Raw genomic sequence first — 22,421 nt, forward strand, 5'->3', positions numbered from 1 at the left:
GTGGTCGTACTCGATACACGATTGAACGAAATCGGCTCGATAGAAAATAATTGCAAAGATTGGTCTTAAAATCACAATTAAACGGTTTTATGTCTTTATTGTTTTGACTTATGGGTCTGCAATTAAAATCACAATTTCAAAACATTTATATCTAAACCTTGGTCGAGTTAAATATTACACTAATAATCCACTTTTTTTTATTTAAATATTTTTCTTATTATTCCCTTGCCCAGGTCCAGTAACATGCGACAGTGCTATCTCATTTACTCCGATACAAATAGACAGTGTGCGCGATTTAGGTATTGACAGCCTCTTAACAAAACAAATTAAAATTCGTAATCAAATATATATCTGGTGGGGATGGACATTACCAGCAAAGAGCATATAATCACTACGTTTTAATTACCAGGCACATTGGAAAACACAAAAAATGCTCGGTTCTTGGCTGTAGTTTGTTATTTTTAGCATTGGCAAAAAGGTAAACAATCTTAACGAGTCTTTTTATTGAAAAACGCTTTTAAAAATCAATTTATATTAGTTATGAAAGCAAAAGAATGTAAAAGATCGTATATGATTTATAATAGTTAATATTTGCTGTGACTTAATATTATTCAAAAGTGATTTTTAATAAAAATATCGCTTACCTACCTTCTTTCTAATGCTATAAAAACGAACTATAGATATGCCAAGGACTAAGCATCGTAACTACATTTTCTTAAACAAATTAAACTCCTAAGGTATTTTCTCAGCATACGCAGCAATCGTCAAAAAAATACAAATTTTCCACGAAAAATATAGGTACAAAAGCTTGTGGAAAAGAATAGATAATGATTACAAAGTCGCTTGCATTACGACTCTTTACAATGTAGGTAGGTATGCCGACGGCAACACCTGTACCTACGTATGCTGAAAACAATCTATAAAGTGGGAACAGTTTAGTGGCTGCCGCTCCCACTCGGTCTCTATTTATAAAGTAAATTGCCACCGCACGGCGATATCCACACCAATCTCGTTAACAAAGACTGTCGCGCTGCCACTATCACATCAAGGGCATGTCACCTGTCATATTACTTAAGCAAGACTAGAAAATATGCTGTTCGTTTTCAGCGGTTTACCTGTAGGTATTTACGCCAGCTATACGATGCCTTCGTATTGTTATACAATTTCCATTCTAATATTTAACTCCTCCATTTAAATTCAATAAATAATGATAATTTTACCGAAATTGTTGATTGAAAGTACCCTCAAGAAATGCTATAAAAGTTTATACTTATATAAATCTTTGGTTTATACTTAGTCATGTGTCATCGTATTCTAAATGAAAAGTAGAGTGCTTGAATCGGATGAAACCACCGTTTCATCCCTCGGTTAACAATATACTATTTCCTCACATGAAGTGCCACTGTCAGTACCAACATTAATTCATATTGCACAAAAGCACGTTCAAAGAATATGCATACCTATGTATTCTATGACAATTAAATGCATTTATGCTACCACTGATATCGCAGGGACACAAATCACACAAATCCGTTTTTTTATTGCTTAACACTCAACCATTTTGCATTTGGTAGTAAAATGCATGCAACTTTTAGCCTGACACATCTGACTTACAGTAAGTTGCAGAGATAACTGACCCCCTGCATAGAAACTTGTTTTCATTGAACTTGAAGGTAAAATAATGGTAAACTCAGACCGACAATGAATGACAATCCTGACAGCGCCATGGTTCCAACACAATCAGCAAAATGACTAATTGACTGCTATCTAACCTACAACACTCCATAATACCGTATTGGCCGCCTAAAAATACGTATAGATAGTGTTACATGTAAACTATTCTACAAAAACAGATGAATAAGATAGGGAAGATCTTGAATGGACAAGATAGTAACCTAGTTCTCGGGCTGCTTGAATCGGCCGCCATGTTGCCCGCTCTCCGGCTGGGAGGCTGCGCACAAATCAATGTACTCTTGGAGGGTTAACAAAACAGGCCCAGGTAGGTGTTCTTGGTACTTATAATGCTTGCAAAAATGTTATTCTTAATAATTTTTTAAACTTTTTTAGTTTTCACGATGAGGCGCAGATTTGTCAAATATAACCTTTAATACTCGTAACATATCAGTACGAGTCAAGGCAAGCGTCGTCGTCGTGAAAGACACAATCTATACAGATTATGTTGTTTGATTTTCGGAAAACCATTTGAGTGTTCAGTATCACTCCCATTCTAGATGGACCCTCAAAGTCGGGTAATAACATAAATAAATATAAATTGTAATGAGTTGGTATGACACAGTGGTTACTGTAGAAAGCTCTACCTTTTGATCCTACGTTAAACTTCACGCAGTTCCCATAACGTAGGTTCGTTCTTTTTATTATTATTAAATGATTTCACAAGAAGACTGTTATTACACACATTACTTGTTATCAGTATTTAAACTACCTTATTAAGAATCTCGCTATTCCCTGTGCGTTCTCGCGGCTGCTGACCCTACAAGCTACGGGTTGCGCAAAGCCTCACTCTCCCTCGCTTCCCTCCGGTGACGGCGCGTCCTTTCCTCTCCGCGCACTCCAGCTATCCTTCGCTAAAATGTAAACAGTGCCGATACTAGTTTTTTTAAATAACCTAAATAATTTTGGTGCGCGTTGCGTGTTATTCTTTAGTCTCACCAATAGGTAGAAATACATCAGTGTATTCGCAGCGAATTAAAAGCGACAGTGCACAGATTTAAAACCAAAAACTTTTTGTCAGCACCGGGTTTTTAATCACGTGTGTGCGAATAATGTTTATGAACACTAGCATGTCCGTCGATCATACAAAATAGGGGTATTATCTAAACTTTTTTTAAGTAGATCTGATAATTTCTTTAATATTGATTTTTATTAATATTGATAAAACTCATACACATCTAAAGCAAGCCAAAATCGATTCTACATGGTGGCTCAAGCAGCCTACTAACCTTAAGAAAATGGGTGACTGGGGGGCAGTCAAGTTTTCGTACACGTGACTGATGGGAAGCAAGTGGGAATATCTTAAATCACGCACCAATTAGATTTCTTTGTGATGTTATAACTTAATTAACTCTGAGCGGATTATCTAATCGTTAACTATGTCGTTTCCGGATCGATAAGGAGATGAAACATGAGAGGGCCGATCATGCCGGAAGATGACCCAAGCGCGGACGAGCTGGTGCCGATCCCCGTGCAGATATTTCTGTGGACGCAGTCGTCGCCCTTCGTGCGGCCACGACTTGGAAAGGTCCATGATGCTTCGTGTATGGTAAGTGGTCTAAGTGGACCAGAATTCAGATTCAGATACGAGTATCAAAGGTGGAGCGTTCATAAAAGTTAATTCCCACTGACTTTCGATTTAAAAAATTGTGGTTTGAAAGAAATATAAATTAAACTAGCTAAATAAGCTCCGAATTACTAAGGAATAAATAAGGTAAACTAATATAATCTTACTACACTTCTCATGTCTGGCCACTCAACTCTAAAAAATGTAAGACAATTCAGCGGTGACTAGGGGTAGGGAGTGCAATTTCGATCTCTCTAGATCTCAAAACTGCGAGATCTCTAGTGAATTTTCGTGATTAAGTCTCGGCGGTAGGAAATCTCGATTTTTGCTATCTTAGCCGAGATCTCGATTAATATTTTCGTGATCTTCAAAGAGATTTTAAAGATCGCGTATAAATGACTTTGTTTTGAGTAATATTTTTAAGCATAGATCCATGTTATTCAGGCTGCTGCTGCTGTGAGCGGCCGGCTTTTACTAATGCGCTGTGGCGTTTGCTACTGAAGAATCGGGCGGAGGCGTACCCATAAATATTTAGAAAAATATGTATATTTATTTGCTCATTTTTTATAATTTGCAGTTTTATTTTGCAAATAACAGCAAGTACCGTAAACAGGTACTACCCATAGCTATACTGAATTCAATAGGACTCGTTTTTAATTACTTTGTCAAATCTCGATCTTGTAGAGATACCTAAATCGCGATCTCTAAAGTCGGACGATCGAGATCTCGAAACACTCGAAACGCCAATCTTGGTCCGGCATTGCATTCCCTATGGTGATTTTCCAACAAACACAACAAATTACAGACCACAGGATCAATCATTGGGTAATTTATCCTATGTTTGACGGCTCACGTCTGCAAGATAGCCCAAATCCATAACAACTTTATATTACCTAATTTAGCAAATTGGGCAGTCACAGAATGTTACCGTGCATTTTCAGGATTATTACAGTTACCTATTTCATTCCTAGCTTTTCGTTGTGACTATGTAGCGTGGTATATTTTAAAGTAAAAACAGCGCCTTAGCATTATTGAAAAAAATTATGAGGTATCAATTTGTTTCTATTAAATTTCATAATGTAAGTTAACAATTTAATCATTCTACCCACAGTTTTGCCAACGAGCACAAGGCCATCACGTAAGTATCTATATTTCATCTAAATGCCTTAATATGTACCTACCTAATACGAGTATTACAAACTGCTAAGAAGATGCTACTTAACCTAGTAATACCTATTTAATAGGTAATTGTTTAATTCTACTTAGCTATTTGTCATACGACGGAACTACAACAGTGTAACCCCTCGTGCTAACAACAGCGAGTGGTTAAAGAAGTGGAATCTTGAGCGTTGCGAGAGCTTCAAGGCACTAGGTGTAAACAAACTTTGCTACCGAGTGAAACGCAATATTTTTCATCACATTAACGCGAGGAAAAATTCTAATTGTAAAACGTTACAAATCAAATCCAAATGAACGCTATTGAGTATTTTTCATTAAAAATTATACCTTAAAAGTCGATTCAACTCGTACCCTAACATGAGGAAACTACTTTTTGCATCAAATTACTTTGCCACGCTTGTGGAGAAAACTAACTATTCTCATCAGTTTTTGAAGAATAAGGCGCATAGCACACTGGACCCGATTCGCATGTCGCTCCGACGTACGAACAGGATGTCGCTATAATACGTGCAACGCACATAGCCTGGTCTCGCTCAAACATCGGAGCGACGTACGAATCCGGATCCAGTGTGCTAAGCGCCTATAGAGAGCCTTTACGAACTGGATGCGAATTTTGATAAAGTTGCGTTTATGGTTCAAGAAATATAACTTTTGAAACTGACAGATCATTATCAATAACCGATCTAGATTGAATTCATAACCAGTTATCTTATTACATTACCCATAAGTGAAAGCAAGAAAGAGATAAGCTGACCGGACCAAAGCAAGTCGCGGTCCGGTACGCCCGTTGTAAATGAAAAGATATTTTAACAACTAACTAAATTGATTTGAACTCTATTGCGAGTGTTATATAGTATAGACTATTAAGTTTCAACAAAACTTCAAGGTTTAAGGATTTTTTGTATTATATGTAGTAACACATAAATATTGCGCGAAATTTGTACATATTGAATGTCACAATGACAGTTGGGTGATGAGTTAATAGGTGAATATGTTTGTTTATTTATATTGTTTAGAAAACGGGATTATTGTCTGTTCGGAAAGAGAAGAGTCGTGGAATGTATTGGGCCCCATACATTCCACGACTCTTCTCTTTCCGCACAGACTCTATAGGTATATTTATTAATGAATGTTTTCAACTCTTTCAAAAAGGAGCTAAAGGAGGCTTGTAAGGTAAGACATAATGCAATTAAATAATTTCTTTATAGTTATTATAGTTAACGTGTAATTTTGATTATAGCGATATATTCAAGTTCCTGACGAACTTTCTCATGATTTCAGTCATTCGAGAAGGTGCTGGTTCAAAACTTGCGTTTTGGCCTATCCATCAGTCTCTCGCAGGCGATAGAAGCGATCCCGCGATGGCGTTTTGTTCAGGCTTCTCTACCACACGTTATGCACTCGTTAGCGGCCGTACTGCACAACAGGTACTGCAAATAAAGTAATTTTATACAGTGCTGGTTGCTTTAGTGAAACATGGGTACATACCTAATATTTTAATTTTTGTGCTAAGCAGAGATTGCTAGGGAATTTTTTCGGTACTCTGAAAGGTCTCAAGTTTGAATCTTGTTTGTCATGGTGAATTTTTCCAATTACTATGTAAAAAGGGAGTTTCATAATCTGGACTTGTGAGTCAACTTGAGGCTCAATCAATGAGCCTACATTTTGCTATTTGATTTTTTTTGTAAAATATTACAATTATAGTTTAAATATTATTTCACTCTATAGCTTAGTTATAAACAAGGCCCACATACATTTTATGCCGTTGACAGAAAAATGACATCATGCTACATAGAGTATGATTCCAGTTAGTCTTTTCACAATAATTAATCATTTGTCAACCTCTTTAGTTAACTGATACAGATACTTGACACTCAGTACAGAAATGTTCAACTAACTTTTATCTTACTGTTATGCAACAAAATAATAGATTATTAGTTTATTATTTGAATGATAATTTTTTTTAATTTTTAACAGTGACACAAATATTTTTTTACGCGTCAATATGTTAGCTATAAAAAAAATTGTGTTATAAAAAAACTCGCTATATGTGAAATTACGTCATGTTTACGTCAACGGAATTAAATGTATGGGCTACGGAAGGTGGAGATAAGGAACGAAATCTCCATATACCAAAAAGTGCCATCAAAAAACTTTAAATAGGTGGCGCTACAATACCTAGAGTACTTGAACAAAAACATCAAATCATAGACAGCGCACTTCACTCCGTCAATAACGCCTAGGTTCTTAGCTACTCTAGCGCTACTCTGGAGAGATTTGGAACTATTATTTATAGCTGACAGCTGGACACATTTGCAACAGTTCTACCATAAGAGATGCCACTCCTCTTAATTCCACACTCCATAGTATGGGCCCTGGTTATAAATTATGTCATGCAATACCCTGACATTAATAATTCAATACCTTAGTTCACACTTTTGTACTAATTATATTATAAAGACCTTTTGTTTATAATTAGTATGAGTTTGAGCGAGGATACTGATTATATACAAGCAAGGTTGCCTTATTGACACTAATAAAATCAAAATACAGTTTAGTACTATCAGTAAAATTATGAATCTTTTAGTTATAAGTTGAAAGTCTACTATATTAAAATTTATATTTTTTCAGGGTAAAAGACAATATGTCAAGCCTTGGCAATGTGGAGACAAAACTTCTGTACACCTTGCACTGGATCATACTTGATGCATCTGACGAGTGCTCTCAGGCGGACTATGAAGCTGGCATTTTTCACACAAACCCTTTCCACTACCTGTTCTCCATTCCTATCATGACGGTAAATACCTTGTTTTTGGGATAATCCCTAGGTACAGTTTGCATTGAATAGAAAGTGATGGCCAAGTGGCTGAATATATCATAAAACAAGGTACCTAATGATTCTCCAACAATTAATCCGCAGATTATCGCTTCGCAGACAATGATTCGCCGAAAATCGTTTCGCAGAGTGATTTATTTGTAGATGTAACGTTTTGTTGACTAACGTTACGCAGGCTCTTGGTTCACATACTTACAGTTCAGTTCGCTTCTGTGTAAATTAGTAGAACTATTGTTGGACGATTTTCATTTGGCAGAGTAATCTTTACGTTTAAGGAATGTTTAGTCGAATACCGTTTCACATTTTATACATCAATATTTTCGAAATAAAGTCTTTTTTTACAAAAAAACTGACTTCAGAACGGATGAAATAAAATATTATCCTGTTTTAAGTATATGCGTTAAGCATAGTTTCGGTTTAATTAGGTTGCATAAATTTTTAACTTAAATATGAACAAAAGCGTAGGTATTGTACAAACAGCAACACTCTTAACTGTCCACCGGTGGTCCTTATGCCTTTTGTAATAAGGTCCACCGATGGACAGTTAACAGTGTGGGCCATCGTACCTATGCAATATAGGTTTTTAATATCTGGACGACCGAGCCTTGCTCGGAAAATGTATAAAACTCAAAAATGCGTGTTTTCCCAGAGATACGACCCCCTAAAATCCCCTTATAGCAAATTTCATCGAAATCGTTAAAGCCGATCCGAGATCCCCAGAATGTATAAATATATATATATATATATATATATATATATATATACAAGAATTGCTCCTTTCAAGGCATAAAATTTTATGGTCATTTCTGTTAATGACAATAAGTATATAATTAAATGTATCAAAACCATGTTTATCAGACTCAAACTAAAAGTTGTTGTGTAGGTTAGTTATGTCCTAGTCTAGCCATAAATAAGAGCAAAGTTTTGTTAATCAATATTAATGCCAAATGATTATTCGACCTATTATGTTTCGACCAATAATTTCTCGGGTAATTGTGAGAGTCACTAAATGATTATTCTACGAAAAGTAAATATGCGTATCAATGTTCGGTGTATTGAGTACTCGTGCAAACGACTATTATGCGTAATGACATTCTGCCAATCGTTACTCGGCCAAAGAACCCGTCTGCGAATTGTTGTCAGCGAATCGAAAATCGGCGTATTGTTTGTCGGAAAATCAATAGGGCACCCATAAAACACCTTTGTTATCACTGAAATATGGATTTGACGAGTTCAGTTTGGCTGTCACTTCATATTTTTGTTGCTGACTGTACCTACCGTCTTAATAATTTCAATTCATGATGCCTATATGTAAACCGTCAATAGCTTAAGAATATCTTACTAAGTAAACACAAAGTTTTTTTAAAATGTAGTTCATTCATTTTATTTTCATTGTTTCAGCTATTTGTTTTTCTATTTGCTCCAATCGCAGGTAACTTAAAAGAGTCAGATTTCACAAATAACTTCCGTTTAGAGAATGGCCTAAAGATCTGGCAAGGTTTTTGGGAGTACAGACATCCTGATGCCCCCTGTTTCACCACACTTGTGAAGCCCAAACCAAAACCTTTAGGGAGCAAGGTTACCAAAAGGCCACAACATGGAGATATCTTTTTAGGGCGTAAGTACGAAATTTAAAGAATTACTAGCTCTATCATCAATAATTATTGAGGGATATGTTGGCGGGTTATTCTCTGCCAGTCTCTTGACTTTCTTGTAGGTTGTGACAGTGACTTTCTTTTCCAATTCTCCTTGGTAGGTAAGGTTGTGGCTATCCTTAGGTTCTTGCCATCCAATTTTTTTAAAACGAGTGCCCTCGTTTAAAAAAAATCTAAATGTATATACTGAAATAATAAATAGTTTCATTACATACTAATTTCGTATTGCCCTTATCTGTTGTCCTTAAATTTAAACTGGCTTTTAACCAAAAAGCATATAAAATGTCGAAATCCCCAAAACACCCTAATATTGAAATTGAAAATAGATTAATCAAATCGACTTTAGGGGAATACTTAAATATTTTGTAAATTAAGGAAACTATTGTTTATTATCTGCTGTTTTATTAACTGTATGGCGGTGGTCACGTGGGACGGGGAGAAATGGGAATGCACCGTTTGTTTGTCAATAAATGAAAAAAAAACCGGCCAAGAGCATGTCGGGCCACGCTCAGTGTAGGGTTCCGTAGTTACTCTTCCGTCACAATAAGCTAAACTGGAGCTTAAATTATAGTAAATTGTTAACCAAGGGATGAAACGGTACCTTTCACGCGAGTTAAACAAATAGGCAAATTTGCATAATCAGTACCTAATTAAAGTAAGTCTTTTTACTATGGGAGAAACTTTTTGCGATAACTCAAAAACAGCTAAACTGATCATGTCCGCTATAGTTTTCATTTAATGTCTTTCACGATTTTTTTTTTCATATTTTTTGGACCTATGGTTCAAAAGTTAGAGGGGGGGGACACATTTTTTTCTCTTTCGGAGCGTTTATCTCCGAATATATTCACTTTATCAAAAAATGTTTGTTAAAGACCCCTGTTAGTTTTGAAAGGCCTTTCCAACGATACCCCACACTGTAGGGTTGAAGCAAAAAAAAAAAATTCACCCCCACTTTACGTGTAGGGGAGGTACCCTCAAAAAAATTAAATTTTTAGGTTTTATTGTACGACTTTGTCGGTTTTATTGATTTGTATATCCATGCCGAATTTCAGCTTTCTAGCACTAACGACCACGGAGCAAAGCCTCGGACAGACAGACAGACAGACGGACATGGCGAAACTATAAGGGTTCCTAGTTGACTACGGAACTCTAAAAAGGTCATGAATATACTATGAAGTTAGTAATACCTTCTATTGTTTTATAATTGAATTATTATTTGCTTGACATGTTATTTTTAGGTAAACCTTCAAAAGAGGATGGGGGAACATTAAATGGTAGTCCTCCGAGTCAAACCGTATCTATGTCCCAATCAGAGGTTCCATCTAAACAGGGCAGTACAGAGGACGAACAGTGGCTTTCATCTCCAAAAGACACTATATTCCCAGAAACTATACCGGAAGAAAGCTCAAGTACTGAAGAGGAGCATGTGGTTAGTCAAAGTTTGACTCTTATGACTGACTAAATAAGAATTATTTTACTATGACTGAGTTTTCTTTTATTTCCTTACAGTTTATCTATCGTCTGCCGAGTGAGGTATGCAGTGGGGCCGTAAAAGAAGCATATACAGTGTATTCTGCTGATCCCAGCCTCTTTCAGGTTCGTAAAGCTGATGGAACTAAACAGCCAATACCAGGCATCAAGCCGCTGCCACAGGTCACAAAGATGAGGTAATTAATTATGTATAAAAATACAATGTAATTGTATCATTTTATTTATGCATATATTTTTTTTAAATTACTTACCCCCCCCCCCCCCCCCCTTATTCTAAATCGCAGAACAAGCCTCAATTAGCTAATAATTGGTTGTCTTAATCTGGAATCTTAATTTTGAATAATGTATTTGTAAGAAAGGGATTAACAGAAATTAATTAATTGAAACTTGTAGTGCGTTTTTGCATAAGGGGTTAAATATATGAATAAAAAATTATAACATAAAAAGTTGCAATGTATTACGTGGGCTGAAGATACCGGGAACTTAACCTGGGGCATTATGGCGGTTCAACATACTGAAATTAGCGTTTTGTAATCCGGTACAAGAAGAACACAAGACAAAAATAAGAGTTATTAACGGTTATAATTTGCAGCTCGTCAGATAAGGAGTCCCTGTCGGATAGTGGTTCTGCCTCAAAGCCTAAACCAACACCGAGTCCCATGGATAAACCATGTTCAGCTAAGCAGGCACATGTATGTGATTACATTATAGATTGGAATGCAATAAATATACATGCATAGTTGAAAAGTTAAATACAGCAAAACATAATTGATTAAACTTCAGCACTAAAAACTACCATTCAAACTTATAACAGTAGGTGTAGCTAAAATGCTGATTGTCAGTGAGAAAGTGTTTATTACATTTGGCAGGTATCATCAGCTACTTTCTTAGACGTCGCCACGCTTAGGTGCCTGTTCACGACGCAGTGGACGGAGGATGGCGTCCACTGGGCCCTGCACTACCTATATAACAGGTGTTTATTTTGATAGTTATTTGCTTTACAAGGGGCCAAGTTGTCGCTAAACTCTCTTGCTAATATTGGTACTCGAAACGAAAGAGAAAAGATCCTAAAATTTAACCACGTACGTAGCGAGTGGTTCGAAAAGTGGAATATTGAGCGTTGCAAGGGTTTTAAGGCACAAGGGTTAAACAAAATGCTTACCGAGTGAACACAGAAAATATTTCACCACAAAAACGTGAGGGAAATACTAACTAAAAGATTGCAAATCAAATCCAAATGAACGCTATTAAATATTGTCTGACTTATAACTCAACTCTACCAGCTACAATATGCATCAAATTACTTTTCCACTCTTATGGATAATATGCAACTTTCTCATCCATTTTTTGAATAATCAAAAGAGCCTTTACGTGCCGGTGTGGTGAAATAGTATGTGTATCGTACAACGTTTTCAGTCACGTTTGAAAATATCGGTACGAAAAATGTGCCATAAATATGTACACTACCTTAATATATGGGCAATGAAGTCGTTTATACACATTTTTGGCACTTTTTTCGTATCGATATTTTCAGACGTGATCGTACGTATGGCCCTTTAAAATTACGACATAGGCACGTAAAGTGCTAGTTATCGCACTAGTGCGGTAAAGTAACACCATACGTACTGTAAAAATTAACGGTGCACCTGCTAGTTCTTACTGGCGTATTCTAGAAACAGAAATTTAACTGATTTCTACTTCTACTGGCTTCCTTTTCATTACTTTCCTAGCCCTAGTCCCTCATTAGGATTGGCAATCAGTAAGTATTCGACTTTATCCTTTAACAAATGTAAATGCTCACTTTTAAGACTTCGCACTTTTCAGATTACGCGACATATGCGATGACCTATCTAAACAAACACAACCGAGAAGAAGAAGTAATTCCCTACCCATTCCCAAAATCGAAGTTTCCATATATCAAAGTCCCGAAATGAAGAAAAGGGATTCTCTTAAAAACTTCATGGAGGTTCCCGATTTGAAGGAGTCCCCAGTTACTGAAATATCTTACCCTCTGGCTTCTCCCAAACTTGAGGAAGAACCCCTGACGAGACGGGCGAGTGAAAAAGTTAAAAGGAAAATGAAAATGGCCGATCTCAAAGCTTTTGTAGAAACGAAAATGTTCTCGAAATCAGAAAAGGCATTAGAGAAAATTGGACACGATGATCACAAGTTCAGTTTCCATACTGCCGTAAGAATGCTATCTGTAGATATTATTTTTTATTACCTCTCTATTGCTTTATATTCGCTTGTAGGGTGGAAATTAAAACGTATTTTTTTCAGGAGTATCATAGAAGTCTGGACAATAATGAAGATAGACCGAATTCTGCTTTAGGATCTCATTTCCCGGCGATAGCCCCTCGTCTAACCGGCGACCTCCTGCCATGTAATCTGATCAAAGGCAAAAGTATGCCTAGTCTTAGGTGAGTAGATATCTAAATATAATTTAATATTTTTACTGTTTGGCTATCCCCATCCAATATTACCTATGCATTTGCAAAGTATATCATTTAACAAAACCAAAGGCAGGTGGAACTAGTAATTTTAAACACATTCTGGGAAGTTACAAAATTTCAGGCTTTTGAAGCTATGAGCTATGGTACTTATGATAGAAGCTTTTTTCCATTCCATAGGACCTTTAATTCGCTAGATTTAAATGCTAATTAGTGCGGATTTTACATTCCATTCGAATTAGAGCTAAAAATTTGAATTTATTATATTTTTTCTAATCCAGCACAGCATGATTTAAACCTCCTCACATTTCTCTGACATTTCCTGTTTAAACATATGTATTTTCTCTTTCTCCCGTGTTGTTAACGCTTTTTCCCGTACTTTATTGTGGACGAACGTTGGGTCGCTAGCTGTCTGATAGACGAGCTAGCCTCCAATGGGTAAGTGAAGTATTCCCGAGGACAGTAGGTAGTCGCTTCGTTGTAGATGCAAGCCTATCGTTGCCGGCTCTTCCGGATGTCGCGTATTTTTCTTTACGCCTAGAACTTTTTATTAAGTAATTTAGAGCGGGCGCGCTATCTGACTAGGCTTAGACAAGTTAACAATTACTTTGATACAACTTGAGCACAAGAACACACACTAAACGCGCACAAACATCAAAGTGGTTGTATGCACGCACAAGATTCACCAGGCAACATGCAGTTCATGCGTATATTTCAGTGCTAAGTATTTGTAGATTGTCTTTTAGTTCTAAATATCCGCATTAAATTGTAGTTAAACAGATAAGCATACTATTAAACAATCACGCCATCATAGGGGTGATGGATAGAGACGCACCTATACGTGTAAGCGACAGTATCTATATTTATTTATCTTGCTTAACCTTATAACTGCTTCCGTCTCTTTTATATTAGCTAGGATGTGGGTTGCATTCGGCACTATATCGCTTTCATTTAAGAACATGTAAATAAGAATGTAAATAAGAATCAACTGTGTTCAAATAAATTAAAACATGGCATGTTATAGAGAAATACTTGCTGCAATACTTCATAGCATGAGCACAGTAAATACAGTAGAATGTAACTAAACCACTGGATAAACCGTTGTAAAAATCGTATTGGTTTTGTGATTCTAAATTTAATATCTGATAACAAATGAAGTTGGTGTCACAGCGGGTCTAGCACAGTCGATCGCGTGACTGAAGTCCTGGGCGCATAAAACTATCCATCTTGCGATATAATGGCCAGTGCTAGTCCCTCAGAAAATTTGTTTTTCTTTTAATTAAAAAGAGAACGGTATTGCAGGTACATTGGAGAGATAAAGACGGAGCGAGCACATGGGTTTGTGGGCGCGAAGCCCACGAATATGCAAAAAAAGAAGAACCCAATTATAACCGTCACGGAGCACACGCCAACGCCGTCACCGGATTATCTTTCCAAAACTCAACAGGTACATAACCTATGTATATAATTACGACATGATTAAATCTATGTATTATCTGCAACAGTGCTGGAGATATATATTTCATTTAGGTGGTTTCATTCACAACAGCTCTTTGATACTAACACTGATTTTCGCTACGTATAACGCTGATTTTCGAAGATTTTCAAGGTCTGTCCAGACCTGCTAAATGCGCCTTGTTATTTATTATTATTAATAATTTTACTAATGCTTCGCAGTACACTAGTGGCGCATTCGCTAGATTTAAACGTAACTTTTAAATAATGAACGGTCTGGTAACCCGTGTTATTTACGCAGGGCTCGCTAGAATCGCAGATGGACTCTGTGAGCATGGTGGGTTCGCAGCACATGGCCTCGCCGGAGCGCAAGCCGAGCCTCACGCGCTCGCAGACCGACTCCAACATCACGTACGTCGTCGAGGAGGTGCAGGAGGCGCCCGGCTCCATACACTATATCACTAAAGACGGGGATATCGACTTCCAAGTCGTATTGAAGGTAATATCAGTAATCTTTTCAGTCAGCAACTATGCAACCCTGAGCAATTGAGCATGTACTCGTAAAACAATATTTGTGAGTAAAAGACGAAAACAGTCACAATACCAAAAGTTTGCCACCTTTAAACCCAAATTGAAAAGTATTTTAAGCCTTCGGTTTCCTGGAGCAAACATAATAACCGACTAGGTACTGTATAACATTTTTAATGTACAATCCATTTCAGGCTGTTTACTCAGTATGTGTAATGGACAGTCACTACATATCAATTCGAGTGATGGAAGTTATATTGAACCTAGTCGACACGTTAATGGAGTTGGGAGTCCATAAGAACTGGAACAGTACCAACGTGGAAGACAACCAGCCTGGATGTGTCGACCCCTTGACCGAGTTTATGAAGGATAAGGATAACAAGGTAAAGTGGAAACTATAATTTATGTTTTTGCGCGGCTAAGTCGAAAAATTGCCACGCTACATACACTAATCATTATATTTTAATGCATTAGATACACGAATTGCCCGCTAGTCGTATAGGCATAAGTAAGTTTATTTTTATAGTTACCAAATTTTAACTAAAATTAAAGCCTTTATCGGCTTACAAAAATCTAATAAACTTATCATTTAGCTATTTTAGCTAATATCTGAAACGATCAAATTACGTAAATACCTATTAGGTATACCAGTAACATCTCACCCAAGACTTAACGCCGCACAAACAATAAAAATACAAATATGAAAGAATCTATCTCAATGTGTTTTGATACTAAAATATCGTGTGTGTTCTAGGGAAGAGACTCCGGGCTACCTTGCGCGCAAAGCCAGGATTCAACTAATGTGGAAACCGGCGACAGCACCAAGGAAAAGAGAGAGGAAGAGGACTTGGACTGCCCCTATTATATGTTACTGCATATCATTCTCAGGTGACCACGGATTTAACTATTCAGACATATAAATAACAAGATAAAAGAGCGGTGGCGATGTATTCCCTTCACGATCTTGAATTTATTTAGGCTTTTTTATTACTTAAGAGCTTCCTGGATTTCGTAAGTGACGAGAGAAGCGCCGCAAAACGTGAGACAAGATGGAGATATCACCATCTCACTTGAGCATATGGCTGCATCACTGTCATCAGTTACTAAATTCAGGGAGGTGTTTAAAGCTTTTAACAATCAACACTTTTAGTTGCCTGAAAGCTGCCGTTCCGACTTATCTAGTGCATACTCAACTCATGCTACTCTTGACAAAATGTGTCCTAGTCATCCCGCTTATTTAACACAATGTTGTTATATTTCAAAACACAATGACAACCTACATTGTTTTTTTGACAAAATTACTTGTCTGCGGTTTTTCCTTAAGACACGCTATACCCAAAAGAGAATAGCTATGTTTCCATTAATTGTCTATGTCTAAATATATTTTTAGGTTACTCCGCCAACTAGGCTGTTCTCACGGATGCGCCACGGCTCTCCGCTGCCCCATAGCTGACACCCTTCGAATCCAAGCCAAGAAGTCTCTTCGGCAACTGAGAACAGCGTCTGTCTCCAAGTTTACGCTAAGACTGAAAGAGATGACGAAGTTTGCTCCCATTAAAGAAGTGTTGGACAACCTGCACTCTACCATCGGGTTTTGCGCCGATCCATCTATGATGGTGTCGCCTATGAGTAAGTTCATTACTTTTAATGGTGCCCCTGACCTTGCCTTTGTCTGCCCCTAACTTTTGGGGTCCAAACGCTTGGTTCGGATCTGCTCCTACTACAAACAAACAAATAATAATATAATTTTATGTCATACTTACAAACGGTATTTTCAATTTGCAACGTCCAAAATCGACCTTACATACTGCATTGTGTGCTCATTCTTGATGATTACCAGTGTTAACTAATTTATTTTTCTAACAAACACATACATTTCAGATTTCACAGACGTTTCTGAATTACGCTATTTGTCTGTTTCAAGAAGTCCAAGAACGAACCTTACATATCATGACATGAAAAATGCATCTAATTTAATAACGCGTGAAATTGTTTCGCGCCAGACACGCTATGAGGCTAGACGCAAATGCCAAATTCTATTAAAGGTGCTTGATATGCCCATATAAACTGATTTCCCTGTCCAGATCAACAAAAGCGCAACACGTCGAAGTCGCCGGACATGAGCCACCTGCAGAGTGGGTACGCGACCAACTTCGGCGCGGGGCTGGGGCCCAACGCCAACCGCGCCGTCGAGACCTTCGTCGTCGAGTCCACCTTCCGGGTGCTCGTCACCAGGTTCGCCGCCATGCACAAGGAGCTCAAGATGCTCGACAATGCGGTGAGATTTCAATAAAAAGTTATTTCCGTAGCTATGGCCCGCGAGCTATAAATTTGACCGAAAGTTGCCATACTGCCTTTTCTTTCTTTAAGGGCCACTTGCGTCATCCAGGGTTGGCCACTAACTCGAGGTTAACCGGTTAAACCCAGTGTTACCACTACAATTTAATCCTGGGTTAACTCAGAGTTAGTGGCAAACCCAGGAAGGGCAAGTGGCCCTTAATGTAACATTTATTTCACAGAATCTATACTTGCAAGTGCGACTTCTGCTGAGTTACGTTCACGAAGTCCATGGCGGGGAGTTCCGAGTGGTGGCACTGAGCGGGCTGCTCGACACCGCGGAGCGACCAGACAGCCAACCGAAGGAGGCCAACATGCAGACAACTCGCGTCATAAGGTACAAACAGAGTTACGTTCGCGAAGTCCACGGCGAGGAGTTCCGAGTGGTGGCACTGAGCGGGCTGCTCGACACCGCGGAGCGACCAGACAGCCAACCGAAGGAGGCCAACATGCAGACAACTCGCGTCATAAGGTACAAACAGATTTACGTTCGCGAAGTCCACGGCGAGGAGTTCCGAGTGGTGGCACTGAGCGGGCTGCTCGACACCGCGTAGCGACCAGACAGCCAACCGAAGGAAGCCAACATGCAGACAACTCGCGTCATAAGGTATAAACAGAGTTACGTTCGCGAAGTCCACGGCGAGGAGTTCCGAGTGGTGGCACTGAGCGGGCTGCTCGACACCGCGTAGCGACCAGACAGCCAACCGAAGGAAGCCAACATGCAGACAACTCGCGTCATAAGGTATAAACAGAGTTACGTTCGCGAAGTCCACGGCGAGGAGTTCCGAGTGGTGGCACTGAGCGGGCTGCTCGACACCGCGGAGCGACCAGACAGCCAACCGAAGGAGGCCAACATGCAGACAACTCGCGTCATAAGGTATAAACAGAGTTACGTTCGCGAAGTCCACGGCGAGGAGTTCCGAGTGGTGGCACTGAGCGGGCTGCTCGACACCGCGTAGCGACCAGACAGCCAACCGAAGGAGGCCAACATGCAGACAACTCGCGTCATAAGGTATAAACAGAGTTACGTTCGCGAAGTCCACGGCGAGGAGTTCCGAGTGGTGGCACTGAGCGGGCTGCTCGACACCGCGTAGCGACCAGACAGCCAACCGAAGGAAGCCAACATGCAGACAACTCGCGTCATAAGGTATAAACAGAGTTACGTTCGCGAAGTCCACGGCGAGGAGTTCCGAGTGGTGGCACTGAGCGGGCTGCTCGACACCGCGGAGCGACCAGACAGCCAACCGAAGGAGGCCAACATGCAGACAACTCGCGTCATAAGGTATAAACAGAGTTACGTTCGCGAAGTCCACAGCGAGGAGTTCCGAGTGGTGGCACTGAGCGGGCTGCTCGACACCGCGTAGCGACCAGACAGCCAACCGAAGGAGGCCAACATGCAGACAACTCGCGTCATAAGGTATAAACAGAGTTACGTTCGCGAAGTCCACGGCGAGGAGTTCCGAGTGGTGGCACTGAGCGGGCTGCTCGACACCGCGTAGCGACCAGACAGCCAACCGAAGGAAGCCAACATGCAGACAACTCGCGTCATAAGGTATAAACAGAGTTACGTTCGCGAAGTCCACGGCGAGGAGTTCCGAGTGGTGGCACTGAGCGGGCTGCTCGACACCGCGGAGCGACCAGACAGCCAACCGAAGAGGCCAATATGCAGACAACTCGCGTCATAAGGTATAAACAGAGTTACGTTCGCGAAGTCCACGGCGAGGAGTTCCGAGTGGTGGCACTGAGCGGGCTGCTTGACACCGCGATGTGTAAACATTTGCTGAATAAAAATGCACCGTACGATTACTATATCTTTTGTAGTAAGTGAATTGTCAAACGTCACCTTTTGGCGACACTTTCCATCTCCCTGGGAGTAATTAGCACTTGTCTCTCCGGAGACAAAGTGAAAAGATAAGTGATGTCGTATTTTGGGTTCGATGAATATTTTTTATTTTATTTCCTTGCAAATTTAAATTGATAATTAATGTGAAATACCAATTCACAGACATATACCTCGCAGTCAAGACGACGAGCGCGGCTCTGACACAGGAGCAGACTCGGGCTGTGCTGCTGACGACAGGAGTCATAAAAAGTTCACCTTCAAGAAGAGGAGCACTTCATCTACGGGGGCACATGTAAGTTACTCGAACATATAAAATAAATACACTCCTTGATCATTAAAGGAATCCATTATAATTTTGCCTTCTGTGCCCAACACTGCTTGAATAAAATATAATTTTGCCAAAAAAATACATGCCCATTAAAATCACAATGACTATTTATTTAATGTGAATATATAATAAAAATAGTTTAATGTGAAAAAAAGAAAATCCAAATATCCTAACTTAGTTTTTATCTTCCCGACATGTCGAATTTTTCATCAGCTACAATAGTATAATTTTGATTACAGATTAGTCATAAATCATTTATTTCGTGATAAAACTTAAATTACATACAGAAGTATATATATATTTTAAAAAAATCTGCTGACATTGTTTACCACGAAATGGGCTCACCTCAGCATATTTAATACTGACCCGCAACAGCGCATAACATTAGTTCTGGCCAAGTTAATGTGGCTGGAGGCAAATTTAGGCTTCGTAGTTTTGTCAACCCTTTTTTTTTAAGTATTACGCTATTGATTGTCATATTATGCTAATTTTACAAGTGCATTGACAGAAGATTCCTCCTATAGCCCTTCAGATAGCATACGTCATTTTTGAGGAGTTGAAAGGATAACTTTCTGTCAATTAATCAAATTTTGTTGACTTAATAGGTCGTTTTCCGGCATATTGGCATACTAAGGTTTCACTCGATTAGCAGAGTCTACTGGAGACCGAGGGAGGGTCGGAGTCGGCCAGCCAGTCGCCGCTGTCGGTGCGCACGCGCCGCTACCCGCTGACGCCGCGCCAGTCCGAGCGCACCATCCCCTCCACCTCGTCGGCTGATATGACGCCCCACCATAACATATCGCACTCCAAATCCGTGCCCTCCAAGTTCCACTTCAGCGGCTTAGGTAATGCGCAATAAATATTTACACATTTAATTTATTTATCTATGTATGTGGCTCAGCAACCTCTAAGAGAATTTCTACCTAGGGCACAAGAATGATCGTCAAATTAATGACTGTTGAAATAGTTGGAACCATTTTCTGGGATCATCAAATACTGAACCTATGAACAGTATGGACACTTTTAATTTGTTGTATTGAAAGAAGAAAGAAAGAAAATACATTTTTTTAACGCCACAACATAGTACATAAAAAAGAAGGCATGCAGACATAAAAAAACATTTGGACGCCAAAATAGGATCCCCACTCAGCATAATGCCGCGGCAATTCGTGACGATGGTTTTCTGTGGGGAACTAACTTAGTCTAGAGTTAATGGTGACACGTGCGCCAACGAAACACAAAGAAATTAACATTCTAACATAAAACATTGATATAAAAACTAAACATTTAAAATTAAAAACCAGAAAAAAAAATCATGGCCATGAACATTACAATATCAACTAAGAACCGCTACAAAATTACATTAATTTGCCGTGAAAACGTAAGTGTGATTTATAGACATGTCACTAGGACGATTGTACTTGAATTTCAAATAAGTGTGCACGACATTTCGATTTGAAGCCACTTAAGAACTTCAGCGAACGGACTGGTGGAGGCAGTTCATTCCAAACCTTCGTAGCAGCGTACCGGAAACAATCACTAAAGGCCACTGAGTGGTGACGAGGGCAGACAAGTTGTAGGTTTCTAGATGACCTAACCTCCGAGGATCTGGAGTTATGAGCCCAGGTTAGCTTCTTATAAAGGTACGAAGGCTGGTGGTGTACAATGCCAAACATAAGCGACGCTAAATGGACATTTTGACGCGTGGACATGTTTAGAATGCAGTTCTTATTTAAATATGGCGTTACGTATTGGATTTGAACGACGTTGGTGGAGGGTGGAGGAAATATAAGCGACGCTAACGCACGACCCGGTGAAAATATGAACTTTCGTGGGGCGACATCTTCATACTATTTGGCAGCTGTCAAATAAGCAATATGTCCCACACCAGTGAACGGAAATAAAACACGGAATCCGCACATGTTAACATATTCCGCTATAATAAGTATTTATATACCTAGAACATTTTTATTATTAATCTGTATGGCAGAGCGTAGTCACGTTCAGGTACTTCAGGTACAGCCAGCAAAATTTACATGGGTACAATCGGGTCAAAAATATTTGAAAAGACTGCGTGACAATAAAGGCTCATCCCCACTTTCAGTTCCAACGGAAGTTTTTTTTTCGGAAATACTGACCTCTACGTGCGTTGTCTAAATGCAAGACGGAGCAAAAGTTTCTGGGCAACTGCAAGTTTCGACAGTCTTAGCCATACAGGGATCTGGGATATATGACAGTAGAGGGTGGATTCAAATGATCCACATTTTCGGATAATGTATGTATTTGTTAAACAATTTCATTGAAAGAGTGACAGAAAAAATATCTACATATACTACATATAGGAGACCGGGTATGGTTATCTCACGGGTTGGTTGTCACAGGGCGGGCGTAACAAACCATTGAACGAACTGCGGTTTTATTAAGCTGTGTGAACCCTTTTTTTGACAAGTTGAAATCTTCATCTTTGGTATTAATAAAACATGTTCTAGATCTCTTGCCAGGCATTCAATCAATTTCATGTCTCTCTAATTGGACAGCTTTTTTCCATAGTTCGCTGCGAATAGCATCTTGTGGGAATCGGATTATACCTAAAGTATACCAAATAACTAGGTAGTTGCCATCACGCAAAATAGGCGCGAATTGCGACGTCGAGTTGCGGAAACCCAGCCCGCGAATACGAATAACGAATAACGAATAACTAGGTAGTTTTTTATAGGTCCCTCCCATGAAAGATAGAAGGAACATACAAATCTGTAATAAGGAATTTATTATAATATAGAAAATATCTAAATCAAACATAAGTTAATAAAATCATCTACTTCATTTGGCATATTCCATTACATCCTCGTAATCTAAAAAGACGTATGTTGTTATGAAAGTCGTATGCAGTTCGTGATCCTACTGTCCTTGGAATGTTCAGCATAACTTCTGCAGCACTTCACGACACATGAAGACTTTTTTAATTGTAAAAAAACGTTGTTTTTATAAACCGATTTAGCCATCTATCACTGACTGTCATAT

The 22,421-nt window shown here is 39.0% G+C and overlaps 2 protein-coding genes across 5 annotated transcripts in view; one reads left to right on the top strand and one right to left on the bottom strand.

Annotated features, from left to right (window-relative positions):
* Positions 1-22,421, bottom strand: part of LOC133525931 (protein sprint) — a 474,626-nt gene that overhangs the window by 232,313 nt on the left and 219,892 nt on the right. The window lies entirely within an intron of this gene.
* Positions 1,958-22,421, top strand: part of LOC133525927 (protein unc-80 homolog) — a 59,934-nt gene continuing 39,470 nt past the window's right edge. The window contains exons 1-23 of the mRNA XM_061862349.1: positions 1,958-2,592; positions 3,133-3,280; positions 4,410-4,436; positions 5,630-5,650; positions 5,759-5,904; positions 7,109-7,274; positions 8,715-8,931; positions 10,207-10,397; positions 10,478-10,635; positions 11,052-11,151; positions 11,329-11,432; positions 12,284-12,662; positions 12,740-12,879; positions 13,318-13,347; positions 14,212-14,356; positions 14,666-14,863; positions 15,087-15,275; positions 15,647-15,780; positions 16,283-16,521; positions 16,977-17,170; positions 17,412-17,566; positions 19,235-19,364; positions 20,053-20,245. Of these exons, the coding sequence (XP_061718333.1) occupies positions 3,143-3,280; positions 4,410-4,436; positions 5,630-5,650; positions 5,759-5,904; positions 7,109-7,274; positions 8,715-8,931; positions 10,207-10,397; positions 10,478-10,635; positions 11,052-11,151; positions 11,329-11,432; positions 12,284-12,662; positions 12,740-12,879; positions 13,318-13,347; positions 14,212-14,356; positions 14,666-14,863; positions 15,087-15,275; positions 15,647-15,780; positions 16,283-16,521; positions 16,977-17,170; positions 17,412-17,566; positions 19,235-19,364; positions 20,053-20,245 (3,394 nt within the window). The 5' untranslated portion in view covers positions 1,958-2,592; positions 3,133-3,142. The remainder of the gene's footprint in view (positions 2,593-3,132; positions 3,281-4,409; positions 4,437-5,629; positions 5,651-5,758; positions 5,905-7,108; positions 7,275-8,714; positions 8,932-10,206; positions 10,398-10,477; positions 10,636-11,051; positions 11,152-11,328; positions 11,433-12,283; positions 12,663-12,739; positions 12,880-13,317; positions 13,348-14,211; positions 14,357-14,665; positions 14,864-15,086; positions 15,276-15,646; positions 15,781-16,282; positions 16,522-16,976; positions 17,171-17,411; positions 17,567-19,234; positions 19,365-20,052; positions 20,246-22,421) is intronic.

Source organism: Cydia pomonella, chromosome 15 (assembly GCF_033807575.1).
Source record: "Cydia pomonella isolate Wapato2018A chromosome 15, ilCydPomo1, whole genome shotgun sequence".
Lineage (NCBI taxonomy): Eukaryota > Metazoa > Arthropoda > Insecta > Lepidoptera > Tortricidae > Cydia > Cydia pomonella.